The 11,330-nt window shown below is 41.2% G+C and overlaps 1 protein-coding gene across 1 annotated transcript; it reads left to right on the forward strand.

Annotated features, from left to right (window-relative positions):
- Positions 1 to 907: 907 nt before the first annotated feature.
- Positions 908 to 7,928, forward strand: socs6a (suppressor of cytokine signaling 6a). Its single transcript, XM_079489552.1, has 2 exons — positions 908 to 1,361; positions 2,322 to 7,928. The coding sequence occupies exon 2, from the start codon at positions 2,345 to 2,347 to the stop codon at positions 4,061 to 4,063; it is 1,719 nt and encodes a 572-aa protein (XP_079345678.1). The 5' UTR covers positions 908 to 1,361; positions 2,322 to 2,344; the 3' UTR covers positions 4,064 to 7,928.
- The last annotated feature ends 3,402 nt before the right edge of the window (positions 7,929 to 11,330 follow it).

Below are 11,330 nucleotides of genomic sequence, written 5' to 3' on the forward strand. Positions count from 1 at the left end.
TTGGTTCTTGAATCATGGCTGTGTGCAGACTGCCAGACTGTGATGCTTTTTTTCCTCCCTACCACTACCAAATTACAACAAGTCAACAAGCGCATTGACAACATATTAAATTCATAATTGTGTTGCATAACATTTCATAGATTTTGCAGTGTATCTACTATGCACTGCTGTGATATTATAGTGTGTTTATCAAATAATGAATGCGTTTTTAATAGCTTCAATTATTTCAAATGACCAGTGTATGTGTGAATGACAGTGTGTTTGATTCGCGTCACCAGGCTTTTCCACACAATACCCGTGGGTTCTATATTACAGCTCGGTGCTCTGATCCGGTCTCACAATCTACTGTATCCGGTCATTTTTCACGCACACATACATGCATGTGCTGTTTCCATACATACGCTTTAGTTTAGACCCAGACCGGATCAGCAGCCTGAAGTGAATAGTGACGCTGCTCGCTCCCACCAGTGTTGCCGTGTCTGCTTATTATAAGCGACTTTGGACTTGTTTTTCGGTAAAGGCTTGCCTTGTAAATATTTATAATAGTTGTGAACTGCGTTCTTTGGGGGGGTTGTTTTCAAAGTGTACTTTGCTTATGTGGGCTTGATTCCTGATGTTGATCAATTAAACTCAATGCAAACATTCTCATCAACAATTTAATTTAGTCAAGGACATGTACAGTATTTGTCCGCGAACCCCAATCTGAAAATATTTTATGCCAAGAACCCTAACACAAGATTTGTGTTAGTTAAAATATTTCAAAAACATTCCACTTTATTAATATCTTATAGCTGATGTGTAGTAGTAGTAGTAGTAGCAGCCGATGCATTATGCTTCTTTTTAGGACTTATTTTTTTTGATAAGCAATACTGCAATACTATTCGTATTGCTTGTTTCTGTGGCACAATCTGGCAACACCGTCTCCCACAATTCAACAGGCAACAAAGGAAGAAAGCAGGAGGCCGAAGGGCTAAGAAGTCCTAGCTATCCTTTAGTGAACGGTATCGCCCTGCCGTGTCTTTTCACCGGACTACATGACATTTGCATTTTTGTACATAACGTATTACGAATATTGACAGCCATACGAATGGATTATATTTGTGTCTGGAAGCAGCACCCGACTAAAGGAAAGAAATGTGCTAATATAAATCTAAGCTAGCTAGGTAGCTTAGTTGAGGCTAGCTGGCTATAGTGGCTACCGCTACTAGGCAGTAAGCTAACGTTAGCCCACTAGGCACAGACCGTTTCTTTGATTTATTATTGTTATTATTCTTGTGTAAAAGATCAAAAAGCCAAACCTTTTTGGAACGTTTTGGTCCATCCCACCTAATGATACACGCAGAAATGATTACACTGACAGGGTAAGAATTACATGTTTTTTTTAAAAAGGCTTGATGAATGTAACTTGGTTAACTACATAATGCTTGCAAATTAGCCTACTGTGGCTAATTCAATTAGTTGCGCGACAAAAACGACGTTAATAAAAATGAAACAAGCCATTTTCAGATGAATATATGGGGAGTAGTTGAAATTGAAACGTCATTATCTTTTATCCTCATAGGCATCGCTATAACGTTAATTAATATTAGCATTAGTTAGCAGTGGTGGGTAATCTGATGGGATCCCTGGGATCGTTGTATATTATTTTAATGGTGGAAGTCTTAACATTTTGATGCTTTCTATCCAAAAACGCTAACTAATGAACTCACTTAGCTAAGCTAGTTTCCCTTCTGTGTGTGTGTGTGTGTGTGTGTGTGTGTGTGGCCTTACCAGGTCAGGACAAACCTGGTTATTACCTCGTTATTGACTTGCTGTTATGGTCAAACATAGGTTTTTGAAGTGATACTATTATACTGCTATAGCAGTATAGTATAGCAGTATATACTGCTTATACTGCTATAGCCCCTGTCATTACCAGGGACTGTTAATTTCAATAAATGAAAGGTGCTAGAAGTGCAGCCTAGCCCATACAACTGACTCACCATTTTCAAGCACATATTAAATCGATGTGAGTAATCAAATAGCAGTGGGGTGGTAATCAAAGAAGAGAGTATTTCAGTGGAATCATTGTACATTTTCTTTTACATATTTTTAGAATTTTCTGATTTCATTTACAGATTACAAGATGGGGACGTAATATCATATGCCATCAACAAATCCCCATTTCACTCCCTAAGGATTTATTTGTTGATAAATTATTTCAGCGAATACAGATATGTGATGTGTGTGCACACACAAAAATGGACATACCCTTTGTCTATCTTTAGTTTTGTGAGAAGAATCATTACAAAAAAATATATATGTTTTCTTTTCTCTTACAGAATATGTCGACTCCAATAAATGTATGACTAGTTTGACGTGGCCTGATGGGAGGACATTGTGGATAGCACCTTCATCAGGATACCAGGCGAGACACACCGTCCCATGTCTCCACCTCGGAGGGCCTGCAAGAATGAAGAAGATAAGCCTTAAAACCATCCGCAAGTCCCTAAACATCAAGGGCAAAGAGGAGGGTGACTTTGTGATGCTCCAGCAGCCCTCTATGACTGCTGACTTCTCCAAGGAAGAGTCACTCTTTGGAGGCTGCTACACCAAAGACCTCGCGGGCTGTGACCTTGCCAGCGAGGAGGAGAAGGGGGGCCAGAACAAAGGCCGCTCAAAGAGCGAGAGCCTCATGGGCTCACTAAAGAGGAGGCTGTCTGCCAAGCAGAAGGCCAAGGTGAAGGGCGGCTCGTCGGCCATGGGATCTGCAGACGACGACGACACCTTCTCCTCATCTTCTGTACCCGTCAGTTTCAATGACGTGAAAGCCCAGAGGCCCCTTAGATCAGCATCACTGCGAAGCCACCATTACAGCCCCTCGCCGTGGCCCCTCAGGTCGGTCAACTCTGACGAGGCATGCATCAAGATGGAGGTCAAGGTGAAAGCCATGGTTCACTCCCCGAGCCCAAGTCCTAACCTCAATGGCGTCCGGAAAGAATTCCATGATTTCCAGATGGAAGGGCTGTTCCAGGACCAGGCGGATTCACTAAAGAACCTGCAGCAGCCTCAAAACGGTGAGCTGCACCTAAATATTGACGAACATGACGTGCCTGTGGTGCTGGGGTTGACGCCTCAGGACTACATCCAGTACACTATGCCTTTAGATGAGGGAATGTACCCTGAGGGATCCCACTCCTTCTGCCTAGACAGCTCCTCTCCCATGGAGGTGGTGACAGAGGGAGACAGTGGGTCCCTCCACACAGACCAAGGCCAGGAGGAACAAGACCTGGTCGTTGGCATACCTCCGGACCTCTTCATGGAGCCCACTGTCAACGGTCTTCTCATTGCCTCTGCCGGCATGATGCTGCAAAGTTCCAGAATGGAGGCTCCGCCTCCCCTTTCACCTCTCCTGCCTCCCATGGCCAGCACCAGGCATATCCCCAGGACATTTTCAGGGTTCAGCTCCGCAGACAGTCGGGTTGCTGAGCGGGTAAGACAACACCTGAACTTTGACCCCAACACTGCCCCCGGGGTCAGTCGGGTGTATGACTCGGTCATACACATCGGGCCCATGGTTGTTACCAGTTTGACAGAGGAGCTGAAGAAGCTGGCGAGGCAGGGATGGTATTGGGGACCCATCACCCGCTGGGAGGCAGAGGAGAAGCTGGTAAACCTGACTGATGGCTCGTTCCTGGTCAGGGACAGCTCTGATGACAGGTACCTCCTCAGCCTGAGCTTCCGGTCCCAAACGAAAACGCTCCACACCCGCATTGAACACTCCAACGGCCGCTTCAGCTTCTACGAGCAGCCGGACGTGGAGGGCCACACGTCCATCGTGGACCTGATTGATTACTCCATTAAAGACTCAGAGACCGGAGCTTTTTGCTATTCCAGGTCCCGCTTACCGGGGTCGGCCACATACCCTGTAAGACTGACCAACCCTGTATCTCGTTTTATGCAAGTGCGCTCTCTGCAGTACCTATGTCGCTTTGTCATCAGACAGTACACAAGGATAGACCTGATTCAGAAACTGCCTTTACCCAACAAGATGAAAGATTACCTGCAGGAGAAGCACTACTGAGGGCAGCAGAGACAGGACATTGGTAGCAATTTGCACTTTTGGGTTCAGTTAAGAGATTTGAAACAAGGTTTACAGACAACCATAGTTTTGAGACGATTGTGTCCAGGTGACTGTCTGTATCCAGTCCTCCATTCCACTGTTCAGGGTTTTTTATTTGGTATTGGTCAGAATCAGGGTGGCGCTACGTCCAGAGACTTTGGCCTACTATACAAAAACTAATGTAGGAGCGGTATACATCAGAAGTGATCATAGATGCATTACTTAAAACATGGGGATTTATAGTAAGTGAGGCAACTAGAGCAGATTACACAGTTTCACCATCTGCATTGACTACACCTGTAGAAAAAGGTTTCCACACTACACCTTAGATCAATAGTCAAAAGATGGCAGAATTTCTACCGGTGGCATGAATATTTTGAAAAGGATGATGGTTTCAGACAGTATGAGAAAACGTAGACTTTACACCTGTAGATAAAAATGGGCTGATTACTGCGATGTGACTTATCTTGAGTGCCCCGCAGACAGCGTTTTGGACCATCTTTTGTCATTCATTAATTTAGGTTGTGCAATGGAATGACAGAATCTTTACAAGCCTTATCGAATTGAACACATTACAGTCGGTGGCATACGTTACAACTGGTTGAAATACAAAGCTGGGTCTGTCATGAGCCAACAACAAATGGCATCCATAGCATTAATGCAGTACTCCCTTAACCAAAGATAATCAGCATAAATTGTAACTCATCAGCTGTACTTTACACATGACTTGAGGCCTCTTGTATCTATCTTAGCCATGTATTTTGGGGCCCTGTCGTGGTATATTTCTGATGCAACATAAAAGTATAGATGTCAGATGTCAGAAATAGCTAGTCTCTCCTCTTCTACCTTTACACCTGTGCCAGCACAGCAGCTTGTCATTATTGCCTGGCAAGATCCCTAGTCACTCTCCCTGACGTACTGTAAACGCCAGCCGCACACAATTATGGCACAAAATGTCGCAGTCTCTGAATCCATGCAGCAGCACTTAAAATCAGCTGTCCTTTCTGTCATAGCAAATGACTCAATGTTTCCAACTATTGGTCACCACCAAATAATTGTCCCACAGTAAGTAACTGTTTGATGGTTTGATTGTTTTAGGATGGTCTAAAGGAGCTAGTCTGCTGGGGGCTTTAACAATTTTGTCAAAAGGCGCTAGGGAAACGAGTTGTATGGCTGCATGTGGCCATTTTATAATGATCAAGCATAAAAGGTACTTGCTATAAACTGATGCTGGTTTCTCGTGTTGTACTCTTCAAAGTAATAGTTGATTTATAGTCCTGTATAAATTCAAATATGAATACATAACCTTAAGATAACAAAAGCTAAATGTTTCTGCATAAGGAATGTTATAAAAGCTGCACAATGGCTCAGGAGTACCGACTTCTCATAATCTGTAATGCTTGTATCTGCATGTAGTTAAGACTTAAAGACTGTCAAGAAAGTGCACTGTAGTGTAGACCTACTCTAGTCTAAATTATCTCATGACATGAGGGTTTAAGAAACACTAAAAGCTAAATATGTAGAAGAGTAGCTTATGAAAAAAAATTTCTTTTTTCCATTCACAGTAACATTACATTTCTTAGTTTGTAAGTGTAAGTAAATTACCATCGGGCTACAAGTTACGTGGGCATCGACGAGGCCCGTTTCTATATGCAGGGGCAACGCTTGTCTTAGTCACCCTCCCTGCTGCTTCATGTCAGTAATGGAGCCAGGTCAAAGAAATACCAAACATGGTGTGAGCTGAGGTTGAGGGATTTTTGGGGAAAGCCAGGATTAAGCCTCATTGACATATTTTGGAGTTTGTGGGTGTGGGCTATTGCGGGGTTGGCACATGACATAAATTCCAACACAGACGCATGATGTCATGTCATTACTCTCTACTGTCACATAAGTTCCAAGGTCACTGAGAAGCGTATGGCCATTTGCCTTTTCAAGTCCCCCAGTCCCCACAGAGCTGTACTAACACACAGATTGTGTCTCTACTGGGCGGTTGGTGCCGGAATAAAGGGAAGAGCACACATTATGCTACTTAAGTGCTTTTATATGGATACTTTGCCAGGGAATTGTGTTTTCACATTATGTCTGAGGATTTTCTTTTGACATTGGTGTCCTTAAAAGTATTTTGAAAAATTGTCTTTCAGACAACTTTGGTAGGTTGGTAGTGCATAGAGTGTAGTGTTTAGTTATTAGATCTGTTGGTGTCTGAGGAAGTTACCATGAATCTAGCACAGCAGAGAATAGATAGGAACATTGAATGGTGTTGCATGTTTAAAGACCATTTTACTGCTTTGAAATGTATAGGAATGAAGGATCTAGGTTGTGTGTTTTGGCTGTGTAGCGGGACGTTTTTTCCACTTATGATCACAAGCTGGATATTCTGTGTACATTGTGTTTCCGTTAGGATGTTATTGGTTGTTTTGTGCCATTTTGCCATTTGGGGGTTTCTGAGCTGTACTAAAGCTAATAGGAATGTACGCTTATTTGAGGGGTATCCATTGTATCTGTTCCACAGACATCACAGAATGCATGAGTAATCATGACACAGACATACCGGTAGACACTATTTTGTTTTTTTGCACTTGAATTTTCACCATGGACACACTTGGATCCTCACTCCTTAAGAGGCACCCCTCAGATGGCAGTGATGGGGGGGGTGTTTTATGTCACAACAATGTCAATTCACACTCGTTGCCAAGATTTGTTCATGTAAAGCCTGATTTATCTTTGTTATATGCCGGTGTCATGCACTGAAAATAGACAATTGGCTATTTTAGCACGCGACACTGTCACGCAACTCGGGTTAAATCAGTCATAACGGAGTGTCTAGATTGAATTGACATGGTTGTGTTGTTATCATTGTCTGTGGAATACAAAGGGTAAGGCACCAGCATCATCATAATGCAGGAGAATGTCATGTCCTGGGCTGTCAGAGGAATGGGATCACGGGCAAGAATGTGGATATAAAATTGAACCTTTTTAATTTGTTGTTTTAAGTGAGTTCAAATGTGAAAATGAAATGTTAGTCTTTTTTAATACAGTGTAATTTGAATTATATTTCCAGTTTTATTTGCATTTTTGTTGACAAGCGGGAACCAATTTGATAAATACAAGACGATGGTGTCTCCGCTGTGATTTTTCTAGATATTTTCGTAGTCTGGGATTAATTCAGTTCATTATGGTTATTGCCTTCAGTGTGTGTGAATCTAGAGGTTGATGCTTTTTTAAACTGCTGAAGCATTTTGAATTTCGTAACAATTCTTTAGCACCTAACAAGCTCCAACTTTTTTGTGCATCTCTACGAATGAAGGTAACTGTTTACAATATTTTGTTTTGGTAGATACCCCTCCCAACCCAACATTACACACATTTCTTTGTTTACCCTTTTCACATAAACATCTTGGTACAATGTTTGAAAATGTTTATTTCATTTGAATGTGTTATACACATTTTTGCTGCTTATGGATATGATTGCCTTTCTTGTATTTAACAATGGGGAAATAGAATGTCACCATTTACATGTAGATGTATACACTACACGATGATTTTGGTTTTCTTGGGAGAGCAACGTGTAGACTTTGAACTTGTAAACACTAGTCCGTAACAAAGATCATTAGTAGCTATTAGTAAATCCTCAGTAGAATAACACTCCAGTTTACATTTGTTGTCAACTGTCAATTTACCAAGTAGATTATGTCTTTTCTTTTTTTTTCTTTTTGGAAAGAATCAACGGTGATTTATTGCACATTTTGGATACAGTTCAAGAAGATTTTGTATCTGCCGATTATAAATTATAAATAAAAACTATATTCTGAAAGTTTTCTTTCAACTGTCTCCAGAATTTTATAATTTCATAATGTTCGCTTTGTAATTAATGTTGAAAGAGTAAGGTCTAAAAAATTAGTAGCTTCATTATCCTTTAAGTTTGCTCAGTTGATTTCAGCACTGAGTGAGTTCTTGTGTTGTAGAAGGGGAAGATGGGGGTGGGGTAATGGTGTCGAGTTTGGACTTGGATCTGCTCGAACACAGTCTGCATGATGATGAGGAGGTAGACCTTGTTAACCGCTGTGTCTGACAGGCCTCTCCAGGCATCTGAGGTGAAGATATACAACTGTTTACTCTCCGCCCGGCACGGGATGATTTATTCATAGCACACACTGGTGGTCGCATGTCATATGGAGATGCCTCCATCATGAAAAGGCTCATCTCTGCCTTATACTTGTTTTGGTCTGTTTTTGCTCCTTTTTTTTGTTTTTTAAATCCTCTTTCGACTTTCCAAAATGTTTATTGTCAAAATTGTGTGGGTAAAAGTTTTATTTTTCTCAGCAAGTGAAACAAACTAGTCATGATGGGACCCAACATCTCAGTCGCTCAGGGGTTGACGGTGAACATTACTATATTATTCCTCTGTTCACTTAGCAGCTCAGAATGCTCACACTCAAATGTTACCAGCGTTTTATCTTTGTCCTTGGAGTGCAGTTTCCATGGAAGGGGAACTGTCACCTGAGAACAAGTCAAATATTTTGCTGTTTCAGCAGCAAACACTACTACAAGTGGGTGGGGGGTCATCTTTACACCTCAAGATGAATTTCTACTAGAATAGAAGCCAATTTCTTACTCCTAATTTTCAATCTAGTTTTCAACACAGCAGATATAAATGAAGATGTATTCAGGAGTGACCATGGTGTATTTTGGGGCCTATAGGGAAGAATTTGTCCAGCATTCCACATTTCTCATACCTGCAGTGATTCAATATCTCCTGCGTTCACACAATTTGTTTTAGTTCTAAATCAAGTCCCAGTACATAATGCATGTGACAGTTTTGTTTATTATAAAAATAGATGAAACTGTCTCTAATATAATATAGCATACCGGTTATACTCTGGGTTTCTCAGTGGGCCTACCAGTATGAGGTTTTATCATTCCTTATTACCTTGAGGCCCGGAAAGAATTATCTGCTGTCACTTTTATTTATGGCATGCTTAGTTCATATTAACAACATAAACCCTAGTGCCCCTATTCTAGAGAATATTCAGCAAATGTAGAAGATATGCAAGCTCACAATGTGTCGGGACACAACGCATTGTAAGATATTTTTGGCTATTTTCTGCAAATTAATTTGATGTAGAGGGAAAAAAGGAGGTATAGTATAGTAAGTATAGAGCCCTGGCCCCCCAGTTAATTAATAAAAGTATAAAAGGATTAAGTGGTTAACCCATTTTGATCAGATTCTAAAAATGTCTTCTACATCCTGACAGTTTTCTGAAAAAGCTATGTTTCTATGTCAGTCGTTCTTCGAGTTTTCAAAAATAGCAGACCTACAAGCTCGTAGCGCGCCACTCGGTGGCGCGCTATGAGCTTGTAGATCTGCTATTTTTCAATAGCTAAAGCATAACATAATGCTAACACCAAAAGGGGTTCCCGCCCAAAATGAAAGGACCATATATATACAATTGTTAGTCTTGCGTAGCCAGACAATCGGAGATCCCCACCTATAATGACACATCTGGGGATCTAACTTTTACTGGGTGGACACACTTTGAAAATGTAAAATATACTGCATTGCAGAACCAATGATGGTGACTGACTGCAGGTGGTCCTCTATATTGGCAGTAGGACGGTATCAGGATTAGCTTTCAAAGCAATATAGGTGAAGGTTTGTTAGCAGCTGTTCACACCGCTGTTCTAGCCCCTAAATTGAATTTATAAGTCCCCAGACATTTTGGCAGTACATAAAATATAAAATAAATGGTGCTTTTATCATCCAAAGCACAATGTGCATTACATTCACCCATTCACACAACAGGGGAGTGGGAAACCACACAAGACACCGACCTGCTCATCGGGAGCATTTAGGGATTCAATGTCTTACTCAAGGACACTTCTTTGGCTATATAACCCTGGGGTTTACAATTTACAATTTAGGCATTTAGCAGACGCTCTTAATCCAGAGCGACTTACATTAAGCAATAACAAAAGCATGGGAATACATCACATATATAAAAAGCATTTATCAAGAAACATGCGTAAGCTAAGAACGTAGCTAGAACATATCTATATAATGACACTGTACATATAAACTATACATATATACTATACTATGCTATGCTGTACATATATACTATGAAGTGCTATGACTACATACAATGCAATTATTGTGCTGTCTACATATAAGTCTGTATCAAATGCTATCTAAGTCTAAAAAAGTGCTGTCTAAGGGGGTAGGGTAAGTGCTATGGGCCATGGTGGAGTCTGAAAAGGAGTCAGACTACGGCGGAAGATTGGGAGTGATGCTGCAGTTCTAACTGCAACGGGGAGTGCATTCCACAGTTTTGGAGCCAGAAGGGAGAAGAGTTTGGGACGTGTGGAGCGTTGTCCCGGCGTTTTTAGTGAGGGTACTTCCAGCTTCCCTGCATTGGCTGATCTGAGTGCGCGGGAGGGTTTGTAGGGTTAGTGCACAGCTTCGGCCACATATTTACTGTAATATCTAACGTTATTAGTATGGTAAACAGGTGCCATACAGGTTACTCTCACAATGGGTACAGCAAACTCTGACAACAGGTACAACAGATATTGAATAACTAGGTGTAGCATGCATTCCCAACTTGCATAGTTCCCAATCATTCCTGACTTGCATGATCCCCGAATAGGCTAAGTATACTATACACACAGACCATTTTCCTGTTAATGTATGTATTGTCAGTGTTGGCTAAACATCATTGTGTGCAGTTAAGATACTGGTTGAAGTGAAGTTATATATTATTGATCCCTTTGAAGCAGTGGTTCTCAAATATGTTCCTGTCAACGACCCCTAAATTGATACGTATTACTCCCATTTGAAACGCATTTGTGCAAGTGACCCTTCCAAAGTTCCATGAGAGATTTAATACAGAATTCTGCAACTGTCTATCTATGTATACTGTAGTTGGTGAGAGTTTAGAGTGAAACCTATGATCTCAATAATCATTATTTTACATTGTCTCATTGGGCTAACGCATAGTCGATGAAATACTATTCAAATTAAACTATTCTTCATTTTGCCTTGGAACCCCCTCAAGAACCCCTGGAGGTCCTCAGACCTCACGGTGATAGCCACTGCTTTAACGACATCCACAGGCCACTACATTCATGTAGACAAAGCCTGTAGCTGGGCTTAAATGAAAGATGAGAAGGTTATGATTCCACGAATGCATGTGTTGAATCATTTAGTATTTAAAAAATGTATTAGAAA

This window comes from Electrona antarctica, assembly GCF_951216825.1.
Source record: "Electrona antarctica genome assembly, chromosome: 20".
In the NCBI taxonomy this organism is placed as follows: domain Eukaryota; kingdom Metazoa; phylum Chordata; class Actinopteri; order Myctophiformes; family Myctophidae; genus Electrona; species Electrona antarctica.